The sequence below is a fragment of the Anguilla anguilla genome, chromosome 2 (genome assembly GCF_013347855.1).
Source record: "Anguilla anguilla isolate fAngAng1 chromosome 2, fAngAng1.pri, whole genome shotgun sequence".
In the NCBI taxonomy this organism is placed as follows: domain Eukaryota; kingdom Metazoa; phylum Chordata; class Actinopteri; order Anguilliformes; family Anguillidae; genus Anguilla; species Anguilla anguilla.
The window spans coordinates 8,709,254-8,721,655 of NC_049202.1; the positions used below are offsets into that span (position 1 = coordinate 8,709,254).

The window sequence follows — 12,402 nt, forward strand, 5'->3', positions numbered from 1 at the left end:
GCGAGAGCTTGCAGCTAATTGATGTTGTCAGCCAAAAAAGTTTCATATATTTCCCACAGCATTAACTTTAATTGCAGAAAAAATCCTTTTCAAGGATGAGTGACTGACAGACAGGTTCCGGCACGCGTACCACTAAGAATTTATTTCTCTTACCATTTCAATTTGTCTTTCAATTTAGGAGGCTGGAAGTTACTTTTGGTCATCAGGAAGAGAGCCCTGTGAAAACAAAAGTTTTTAAATGCGCAAAAATTGAAAAGAAATGCAGTTCTTTTATTATTTGAGATGTACATGAAGATACAGCACATAAGAATAAAAATTATGTACCGTTAAATTATTTCTGCTTCTGTATCATGCTTTTACAGCATCTTTGAGATTAAAAATAATGTAAATTTGTAGGATTCTTGCTTAACTTTGTTAAACCTAAAAAGTTGCAATTACTTTTTTGTAATCTTTGCTGCGGAAAAAAGGAACAGGGATTTCAGGTTTGAATCCCAGCTGGGGCACAACTGTCGTACCTTAGAGCAAGAAACTTCACCTGCACTACAGTAAAAGTATCCAGGCGTTTAATCAATTGTATGTTAAAAACGAAATAAATAAAAATAAATTAACCTGTAATAGTGGCTCTAGATACACAAGTGCCTGCTAAATACCTGAATGTGAAGTACTGTTAGATTATAAATACAAACGTTGTGTCTTCATGAGCCCAAATAAGCTGTCCCATTTCACATAATTATCTAAAACGAGATCTCATTTACAGATTGTGAAATGGCCCGGGCACACTTTCATGCAAGACACTGAAATAAAATAAAATCAAATCAAATCAATCAATCAATCTAAAGCCAAGGGTAAGATACAAGGTGAAAGAACTGAGTCTGGTCCGCACCTAACCCGGGTCAAATACGTGTTTGAAATACTTAAACTTTTCAGACAGAAGAACTTAGCAAGAAAAATACAAAAACAGTGTATAGATCCCTGAGAATTCTCAGTGAAACCAAACTAAAAGAAATCATATGGGAAAAAAAGAACGTTCTGAATACAGATCACTGCTGGGTAGGTATTTGACAGGTGTCTGAGGTCTGGGTTACAGATGAAGCAGGCTGGGCATCTTTGCATGCAAGGTGCCGAAATAGAATCAAATCAATCAATCAATCTAAAGCCAAGGTAAGATGCAAGGTCAGGCCGATGGTACGGCTACGCCAGACCTGGGGGCAAATGCGTGCTCAAAATACTTTCGACTCACTACGAAAAAAAAAAAAACTCCTGCGGATCTCTGAGAATTTTCAGCAAAAACATATTCTGAACTCACACGTACAAACATCCAGCAATGTATTTACCAGTATTCCTATTTCTTAGGAATACTGGTAAATATTCACAGGTTTTTCTTCTAAAATGAACAAAGATTAATTTGCAGGGATATTACTGGTGTCTAAAGGCATCAGGCAGTAATTATTTAACCCGGGTCTGGGACATAGATAAACAGCATGGATGTGAGAACGCGGGGTGTCCGTGCCGTGACCTCTGACCTCATCGGGTGCAGCTCGAACATGGGGGGCTGCAGCTCGGCCAGCTCAATGGCGGTAATTCCCACGGCCCAGATGTCACACAGGTGATTGTACCCGCCCTTCCTCTCAACGGCGGCCACCTCAGGAGCCATCCTGCACACAGAGAGATCGCATTAACACATGGAGGCCTCCATTATCACAAAGAGCTCCATTATCACAGAGAGCTCCATTATCACACAGAGACCTCCAATATCACACAGCGAGCTTATGTTATTACAGAGAGCTCCATTATCACACAGAGGCCTCCATTATCACACAGAGACCTCCATTATCACACAGAGCTCCATTATCACACAGAGCTCCATTATCACACAGAGACCTCCAATATCACACAAAGATCTCCATTTTCACACAAAGAGCTCACATTATCACACAAAGAGCTCACATTATCACACAGAGACCTCCATTATCACACAGAGCTCCATTATCACACAGAGCTCCATTATCACACAGAGACCACCAATATCACACAAAGAGCTCCATTTTCACACAAAGAGCTCACATTATCACACAAAGAGCTCACATTATCACACAGAGACCACCATTATGACACAGAGACCTCCATTATCACACGGAGAGCTCACATTCGCGGCGTACAGACCTACATCGTGAAGGGCGCACGGGGTAGCAGGAGAGGGGAAAAGGGGGTGTCTTTACCAGTAAGGGGTGCCGATGAACGACTTCCTCTTGGCCAGAGTGGCGGTGATCTGTGCCGAGACGCCAAAGTCCGCTGGGAGCCAGGGAGAAACGGTCAGGATCATAAAACCGCACACTTCCTTACCCACCCCAAATCAGCGGTGGAAACCGCACACTTCCTTACCCACCCCAAATCAGCGGTGGAAACCGCACACTTCCTTACCCACCCCAAATCAGCGGTGGGCTTGCACAGTATCATCGCATCACTGATTGCCAAATATGAAAAAAAGAGCCAAAAATCCAAAAGCAATTTCTTTGAAATTGTTTTCCTAAATATGGCTCATTTTACTCCTGGGAGTGAGTCATTTTTCCCTAATAAAGCAGTAAACGTAACCGACTTTGTTTTGCACCATCCTCAATCATAGTAATGTATCTGCCGCTAGCGTTTTCATGTTTGGCGATATATACGCATTTCCATTTCCACACCTTGCACTTCCTTTTTTATCAAACATCAGTCATTTACAGCCGCGGAGTTTTGCGATGAGACTTTTTTTTTTGCGTGACAGAAACGTTTCTGTGAAACACGTTAATTCTGAAAAGCATCTTGGCCAGCGCGTCCGCGCTCTGCTCAACGTTTCCGAAGGCGCGAACACGACCGGCGAACAGCAGGCGGGAACGAAGGTGGCGATTCCGGCGTCAGCGTGAAGCTTGCAGCCTGTCAGCGCACATCAGCTCAGAAAGCGTTCGTTAGCTACATGGCGATACCCTGCTGAGAATTCCAGCTTAAACCAGCCTAAACCGGTCCAGCTGGTTTTAAGTTTTCGACACTTCTAGCTGGTCAACCAGCTGTTTAGTCCACGAGTTTGACCACCAGCTTACTCTACCAGCTTAACCAGCTTTGAACAGCCGCAGACCAGCTCTGACCAGCTAGAAGTGTTGAAAACCTTAAAGTGTTGAAAATCTTAAACTGTCATAAACCAGCTTAGAATCCCAGCTGGCCTTAGCTGGGATTTTCAGCAGGGCAACCAGTGCTCAAAATAAAAAAGTGGTTGGAAAAAAAAAAAACAATCCAGGTGTTTTGGTCCGGTGCGTATCATAAGTCAAAGCAGTGAAGATGTATGTATGTACTTATGCTAGTGGCTCTGGATAGAGCATATGCTAAATGCCTACATGTAAATGATGACTGCTGACCAACATGCTCCCTTTATTATTTCTTGAATCATTTCTTTCTTTTTATTATTTCTCTCTTTATTGTTTTTGTGCTATTTTTATTGCCCACTGATATAACGAGTCATGTAATTAATTAATCTTTTTTTTTTTAGAATTGCCCTTTGGCCATTTCACTTTTACAAGACATTTCTTCTTTGGGGCCATTGAGTGAAGCTCTATATGCTCCTCCTACATGAGGGGATAACTGGCCTGAACACTGGCAATGGCTGAGAGAAGTCTCTGGAACCCAATAATGGGCAGAGCTACCACGTGCAACCAATCAGAAGCAGCAGTTCTCCACAGCAGAACACTAGGATTGGGTCACGTCAGTGTGTCACTGACAGCAAATGATAGCTCCGCAAAAACCTGGTTTCCCCATGACAGCTGATTCCCATTACACACAAAACAATCACACGGTCTGGGGCAGCAAAAATTTACAGCAATAAGAAACAGAAGTAAAAAAAGCCGCAAACATTCTTACCTAGTTTTACATACCCATTATCGGTTAATAGGATATTTGCTCCCTTCAGAGGAAGAAAAACACAGCACATCAGACACATAAACACAGAAAAAAGCTTAAACTGCTTTCCCACGCATAGAAAACAAACGATGAAACATTTACTCATGCGAGCACCGCCACAGGAGAAACACTGACTCAAAATCAACACAACCATCAGTGACAGCACATTTTCCATCAAGGTACAGCAAGTACTTTGTTCTCTGCTGTGCTTAAGTTTCTCGTTCACCACACTGGCTGCTGATGAAATGCCACCATTGAAGGATCCTGACCACAGATAAAACAAATGACAAAAGTGGACTAGGTCTGCTGTTCACTGCTGCAACATGAGGGGAAAACAAAATGGAGGACAACCATCATGAACACATAAAGACTTACAAAGGCAAAATACGCAAGCCCCTGAACATGCAAACTATTAACAATCCCTGTTAGACATATGATCATCAGGGACGTCCAGCCGTACCACAAAGATGTGGCGGGTGGTACGGGGTGTGTCCTGACCTTACCTTAATGTCTCTGTGCATCTTTCCTTTGTGGTGGAGATAGTACAACCCCTGGAATGCAGAAATAATACCAGACATTATATTTTAATTTGTTTATTTTTTTTATGCACCCCCACACAAAAAATAGTGGGCATCAAATCAACCAGCAGACCACCTATTCACAAACACTGGAACAGTGCCCAAACAGATACCAGGCCGCAAAGCCGATCCATGCACTGGAACAGTGCCTTAGCAGATACCAGCCTGTGGGGCCCATCCACACATTAGAACAGTGCCTTAACAGATACCAGACCGTGGGGCCCATCCACACACTGGAACAGTGCTTTAGCAGGATGAGCCACCCAGCGGTCCCAACAGCAGCTTTATCTACAAAAGCGTTCCCCTGGCGTCAGGCTTGGCTTGCTTCTGTCATCAGACCAAGGGACTGAACAAGGCACACATTTAATGGAAAAAGGAGGGAAAAAAAAAAAAAAAAAGTACTAACAATGTTTCCAGACAAATTAACAACCAGCACTTTAATGAGCGTGGATTAGCGCCGGCCTCCCGACGGCAAAGCAACAGACCTGAAGCCTGCAGGCCTTTGCTGGGCGAAAAGGCTCTTCGCGCATCATTACCCATAAAACACCAGCGCGGTAGGAATGCGCCGTGCAGTTAATCTCTCAGCGATCTCAAGCAGCCAAAAGGCTCGCTTACCGAACTATCACAGCACAACACAACGGATGAGGAACAAAGTACCTGAAGCGTTTCCCGGGAAACGTAGGCGATCTGAGATTCCGACAGGGGGCCGGTCACTGGAAGACGAAGAGGAGACGAGCGTCAATTTCACCCACACGTTCCGGTTTTAATGAAGAACACGAGAAATTCAATAAAACGGCGTATTCCTCAACAGGGTTGGGGATCAGTTATATTTCAGTTCATTCAACTCTGGAAACAAACTGAAATTTATGGTAAACAGAGAATCTGTCAACACAGCTGTATATTTTCCTTGAGCAGTTCAGGTTCTGTACCTTTGCCAGAGGGTAAAACAGCAAATTAGCAGCTGGGAATGGAGCCCGTAGCCTCTGAATGACACAAACCTTGCTGCCACACATCATCAGCAGAGTCAGGATCAATTACCACTTCAAGACAATCAATCCAGAAAATTCACTGAAATGCAATTCATGACCTGGAAAAACGGCCTTTATGCGTGATTTTCTAGAACGATTTTCCAGTTAATGAATAACTGAATTGACAAAGAAAAAAAAACCTACTGCAACCAACTTTGTATTTGACTTTGTTGTTACCAGTGACTTACATTGCAACGGGTGGCTAAAACACCTGTGCTGGAACAGAGCGCACTGACGCTAGTGAGCAACGTCTCTCAACACGACCGGTGAAGTGAGCTTCAAAAAGCACAGCCCCGCAACACCCGGAAACAAACTGAGCGTGTATGGAGAGCGCTCACTTTCACGCTTTCTCTCAGGCTGTTACGCTCAGGAGTGCCCGTCACGCCAACCGGCCAAGATCAGTCGCCGCGGCTAATTAAAACCCCTAATTAAACCCCTAATGAAACCCCAGGCTCCTCTGAGCCCCCGGCTCCATGGGACAGGGAGGGACCGGGCGAGGTCTCCACGACCCGAGAACGAGAAGAGTTCCCGCAGCTCGTCCTAAGTTTCAAGGCTGTTGCGACCGCGATGTCGCCGCTCTACCCTGTGCCTGGCAACAGAGAGACAAAGCTTTTAACAGCCATTCGGAAATAACTCTGAAAAACAGGCTAAGCTTTGTAGTCCCCCCCCACCCCCCAAAGGCTAAAACCACAGCCTAGCCGGGCTCTATTCATTCTGCTAGCAGGTTAGCAAAGACCAGAGAGTCTGGATGTGATCCTTTGAAGCTGCTACATCAGTAATGAAGGTGGCCTGGGCTTTTCACGCTGAACAAACAGCAGGTCCTTCCAGCTCCTGGATACTGCTTGCAACCTCATCATCTCACTTGTCAGTCAGAGGACTGGTACAGCGAGAAAATCTGGGGTGAACATTGGTATTTCTGGAGAACATTCCTGAGAACAAAATGCAAAAAATGCTAACCTATGCATGCTAACCTTTCGAAAAAATTAAACAAGTCCACACAGTTTGCTGTAATTTACAGAAATTAAATGTGCAGTTATGCTGCATAAGGCAGCTAAGGCCAATTTATACTTGGGACGCTAAATCCAGAAAGAAAACCAGCACTGCAGGGTCCGCTGACTTGGGCGTGCGTGTTTAACACGTGTAGGTCATTCCAGTGTATATATTTTTCCGTTGAGATTACGGTGGACTGCTGAGAAGATATAAAGCGATGTGCCCGAACGAGGTAATGCATCTGTGCTGCTTCAGTGGCCACCCCGCTGTAAAAATCGCGAGCGTGTAAGAACACCAATAACGTGAATGTCTGGGGAACAGAACAGTCTAATTACGGGGGCTGTCAGGTGGCCAATACGGGTAATGCGTGCGTGTCCCTGGGGTAGAGCCAAAATAGCATTAGCACGTGCGTGAACACACACGTGCGCGCGCACACACACACACACACACACACACACACACACACACACAAGCACACACACACGTGCACACACACGTGCGCACACACACACACGCACGCACACACACATGCACGCACACACACACGCATGCATACACGCATACGCAGGCACACACACAAACACACGCTCACACACGCACGCATGCACAGAGACAGAAACGCACACACATATTTCATTATTCCAAGGTTAATTAGAGAAAACCCTTTTTGGCTTGTCCTCTATCAGTGTGTGTATGTTTGTGTGTGTGTATGTGTGTGCGTGTGTGTGTGTGTGTGTGTATGTGTGTGCGTGTGTGTTTGCATTTGTGTGTGTTTGTGTGTGTAGTCCAATTATTGGGATTGTCAGGTGTCCCACACAGGTAATGCACAGGTTCTCAGTCAGAGGTGATTTGACAAACCAGAACTGAATGAGGGTCTAGGCCAACTGCAGCCACAGGGTGCCTAGGTGCAGTGAAATTCACCTCAGCTAATGTAGCTTAGCACTCAGACTCGAGACACACATACTGTATATATAGCAAAGCCCAGAAGTGGGAGAGTTTGGCTGGGCGTTCCCAAACTCACCTTGAAATAAAGCACAACCTCAGAACATGCATAAAAACAAAAACATTTCACAAAAAAGTACAGGTGGTAAACTCGCTTCATAACAACAAAGTTAAAAAAAAAGAAAGAAAAGTTTTCTGAAAAAAAAAACAGTACATTTTTCTCCCCCCTTGCACTCTTGTAAAGCGCAAAAACAAATTTCACACTTGAAAACCTTTGACATTTTATCAGCAGAAAGTGAAAGTTTTTGTTTACAGAGAATTCACCGAGTTATACTTCTCATAAGAGAAAAAACGATTGAAGTTGAGCGTTGCCCTCTCACCATGGTAGATGTCTTGAAGGGATCCCCCTCCACAGTATTCCAAGCATATCCACAGTTTGTCTCTTCTGCAGGTTAAAAAAAAACAAAACAATTTTATGGCTCAAAATAAATCGGTCCAAAAACTACCCCATGGGCTGAAGGTCACGACAGACCTTGAATTATACAAGTAGCCCCCGCCCCCAGCTGACCCGTCGCATCCCGCTATCATTACACAAAAACATTCATCCAGCGTTCCTCCTCTCTCCTCCCTCAGCATTTCAACATCAATCACTCCCCGCCCACCCCCCCACCCCAAAAAAAAGTAAAAAAGTCATGATGCTGATGAAATATGCAGCAGTAGCAGCAAAGTCGATCTGAACATCTTAAAGCTGCAGCAGCAGTTAACACTGCAGCAGGGTACAGATCAGAAATCATGCCAACATATAGATGCACGGGATTCAGACAGCAGGGGGAGGGGTTAGGATGGGGGCTAGGGGTTAGAGTGGATGGAAGGAGAAGTTAGGGAAGGAGAGCGAGAGAGAGAGAAAGAGAGAGAGGGAGGAGTTAAGGCTGGAGAGAGAGAGAGAGGGGTAAGGGAAGGAGAGACAAGGGGGAGGGGTTACAGAATGAGGAGGGAGAAAGGGAGGGGTTATGGAAAGAGGAGAGAGGGAGAGAGGGGTTAGGGAGGGAGAGAGGGGCTGGGGAAGGAGAGAGAGGGAGGGTTAGGGAAGGGAGAGGGGGAGGGAGGGAGCAGTGACGGCCTAACCTGAGGTAGCTGCCGAAGTAGGCCACGATGTTGGAGTGCTTGCAGTCCTTCATCATGATGATCTCCTGCTGCACTACCGCAAAGTCTTCCCCTACGAGACGAACGGACGGACAGACAGACAGACAGACAGCACTGATCAGCGGTGAGGCAAGAGGATCAGATCAGTGCTGCAAAGAAAATCCCAAACCTGTTGATCCGAGTCAGGTACATTTCTCTTTTATTTTTGCATTTTACTAGTAAAGCTCTATTCCTTCAGGCCAATGGCTGACACTGCTTCATGGAAGGTGTGACCATCTGCGGAGAGGTCACGTGACAATCAGCTGCCCACAGGAAGTCATGACCGCAGTCGCAGTCTGAACTCTGCTTCGCAAACAACCTTATCTGAGAGCCTCTGGATTCTTCAGATGGAACGCATTCATTCCGTTACAGTGTAACAGAGCTACCTCGCCCAGGAATTCCACTGCCAGTGTTCCGCCCACGGCATTGAACCTGCAACCCCGCCGGTAAAGCCGTTCTGGCGGCTTTGGCCTGTGCGAAATCGGAGGTTAACCGGTGTCACGGCCGCAGGCACCAGATTCCAAACGGCCCTTTCGAGGCGGCAGGTTCGAGGCGGGGTGGGGGGGGGGGGGTGAGGGGGGTGTGAAGCTGAGTATCTGCGATATTTCACCTGAGCAACAACACCAACAACACGCTGACCAGGAATCGATACAGCCATTTCATTTTCATCGCGTGGCTTCTTCGTCCCTGCCACATCCTATTCATATCACCAAGGTAATTACATCGTCGCCACGGTAATCACATAGCAGCTTCTCGATTTCCAATAGCCCAATCGACAGAGACGCTGTCACCAAGAATCACCGAGGCAATTACATCACTGCTTCTGGACTTCCCACAGCCCGTCGATAGAGACGCTGTACCAGGCACCTAAAGACAGACTGCCCAGCATGCATCTGTGCGCTGTTGCCGGGTCAGCATGTTTAAGGGCAGGGCAGTGGAGTGATCTCATAGCAGCCCTGCAGGGAAGAGGTCTGTCGAGTCAAGCTGATTGGTCCGCAGCCAAGACACTGCATTCAGCTCCCCTCGCCCTCATAGGCCGGAGCTCTGGAGGATAGCCTCAGCCAATTGGAGGAAGGCTCGCCCGCCCCCCCCACCCCCACCCCCCAGCCTGCATCCAAGAAGGCCCGCCTTCCCCCCACACACTCTGAGAGGCATCGAACCCGATGCCCCTGATCTCTGCTGACGAATCTTGGCTCTTCTCTCCCGAGCTGTACAAACAAAGTGTCCATTCACCGAGCTGGAGGAGAAGAGCTCCGGGATGGAAACACCTGGGGCTCCAGGGGCGGATCGGGTTACCAGCGGACAAAATAAGCCTCCGCAAATTTAATTGCAGGGATATTTTTTTTTGAGCCCTCACCTTCGGAGCCTTTGCTTTAAACCGAACGCTCAGGCAATCTGGGTGTGTAAACGAATACATGAAACGTATGTAAATCCTCATTAATAATGCAGAATGTGTTGAAGATAGATTTTAAAAAACGAGGCATAGGTCGCAAATGGCAGCGTGTTCCAGACGGCGGATGAGACTGATCCCTGAGTGAGGCTGAATCTTCAGTGAGACTGATCCCTGAGTGAGGCTGAATCCTCAGTGAGACTGAATCCTCAGTTAGACTGAATCTTCAGTGAGACTGATCCCTGAGTGAGGCTGAATCTTCAGTGAGACTGAATCCTGAGTTAGACTGAATCCTCAGTGAGACTGAATCCTCAGTTAGACTGAATCTTCAGTGAGACTGAATCCTGAGTTAGACTGAATCCTCAGTGAGACTGTATCCTCAGTTAGACTGAATCTTCAGTGAGACTGAATCCTGAGTTAGACTGAATCCTCAGTGAGACTGAATCCTCAGTTAGACTGAATCCACAGTGAGACTGAACCCTGAGTGAGACAGAATTCTCAGTGAAACTGAATAACTGAACCTACTTAAAGCATCTTAAAATAAAAGCTAATAAATATTTTTGAGCGTTCTTCCTTCCTGGATCCATGGTGGAAGATCAGGGAGGTTTCATAGCGCCGGTCACGGTGAAACGGGGCGACCCGAGCGGTGGGGGCCCCCTGCCAGGCACGCGGAAGTGCGCGGCGCATGTTTCGCAGGCACCTTGGCAACGCGGTGATGCGCTCTCCTGCAGTGCTGTGACACTGCGTTCCTGTAACACGCCGCAACGCTGGCAGAACGGAAACGCACCAATCAAACGCCTTCCCTCCACCGTTCAGACTCCAGATGCTGAATCAGAGACAACCAGCTGTGGTTCACTCTTACAATGTTTAAATTCCAAATATAATGACTACTGAGGACTGCATTTCTAGTCTCCATAGCTTTCAGATGTTATAATGATCCTACATTACTTCATTTATTTTTAAAAAACATCTTTTTTTCAAATCTTACATTCGGTCTGATCTGAAATTTATTCTTTAAATCAACATTTCTAGGGAAAAAAACAGAAGCAAGTTCAGCACTTAAGAATCCATCTTTCAGTATTTTACTGGGTGGGTGAATGCCTAGATAAAAAAAATCTAGATTAATTTTCAAACACTTCAATGCATACTTTCCCCAAGAGAAACAATTAAGGGAAATATTTTAAGTAAAAATTCAAGTTTCAGGTTTAAATCAGATGTACAGAGGTAAATGAATGATTGCTTTGCAAGCAGCAACCCCTGGTGCTATTAATAATCTTTCTTCTATTAATTTCAAATGGAGATCCAGGCAAGCAGTGCTGTAAACCTTTGAAGAGTATGTTTTTTTTTTCTTCAAAATTCTGAGTAAGTGTTCTAGAACCCCACTGGTTAAAATCACCCGTAGGGATTGTGACATCAGCATCAGAACATTGAGTTCAAGAATATTCTAATGACATATTTGTGATCTGACACCTTAAAGGGTTGATAAGCAGGGACATGAAGGTGATGAGTTACTGAGGGAGATAATTTAAGAGCACAGCTGCCAGTGACGCCCGTTCCCTGAGCGCGTTTGGTCCCGGTTCCCATGTCTCCCTCCAGCGCAGACTGACAGCCCCGTAGAGAGGGACGTGACAGATGGAATTAAAGTGACAAGCTCGGATCCGGGGACAGGAAGTGATGTCACTGGCTTTGCACTTCCCTTCTGGAGGTACTAGGACGCGCCAAGGGGGAGGTCTCCCCGACTTCCAATGCAGATTCACCCCCCCCCCCCTCCCCCCACCTCAAGTGAGAGGGAGCAGCAGTCACTGCAGTTCTTGCTCTCCCTCATCCCCCCCCCCCCCGTCTCCCTTCCTCCTGCTCTCTCACCTCTCACTCTCTCTTCCCCTATCTCATTTTTCTCACGCACAGACACCTCTTACCAGCACCCAATATCAACACCAAATCAGGGAACTGAACAGGGAGCACAAGTCATTCGCACACAGACCACTTCATTTACCAGTGCCATTTACCACAGCCTCAGTGGCTAACCTCCACCACAGCTAACCACTTATAGAGCAGCTCCATATGGGGATGTGTGAGAGTCTAGCAAACCGGTCACATATTTAGTTAGCTGCTCTTACCACAGTGTTTGCACAAGAACATTCTAGTGATGGCGTTATAAGTTAACGTAGTCGCTATTACTGGTAGTCTACATTTCCAAATTAAAATTGGCAAGGCTTTAAGAAATGAATTCATAATGACTTGGCACCATTGGCTGACTTGTGGTGATATAGTAATTTAGCGCTGTAGTACAATCTGCATGACAAAAATATGGGTCCCCAGTTTAATTAAACCCTGTAATTAAGGCGCTAAGCCCCTTCTTTAAATG

The 12,402-nt window shown here is 46.1% G+C and overlaps 1 protein-coding gene across 9 annotated transcripts in view; it reads right to left on the bottom strand.

The window, feature by feature from the left end:
* The window catches only part of map4k3b (mitogen-activated protein kinase kinase kinase kinase 3b), an 82,920-nt gene that overhangs the window by 31,122 nt on the left and 39,396 nt on the right, over positions 1-12,402 (bottom strand). For all 9 annotated transcript variants that reach the window (XM_035404151.1, XM_035404157.1, XM_035404155.1 and 6 more), the window contains exons 3-10: positions 8,591-8,681; positions 7,846-7,910; positions 5,163-5,218; positions 4,431-4,478; positions 3,889-3,931; positions 2,220-2,292; positions 1,524-1,655; positions 154-216 (exon numbers count right to left, since the gene is read on the bottom strand). In XM_035404151.1, the coding sequence (XP_035260042.1) occupies positions 154-216; positions 1,524-1,655; positions 2,220-2,292; positions 3,889-3,931; positions 4,431-4,478; positions 5,163-5,218; positions 7,846-7,910; positions 8,591-8,681 (571 nt within the window). The remainder of the gene's footprint in view (positions 1-153; positions 217-1,523; positions 1,656-2,219; positions 2,293-3,888; positions 3,932-4,430; positions 4,479-5,162; positions 5,219-7,845; positions 7,911-8,590; positions 8,682-12,402) is intronic.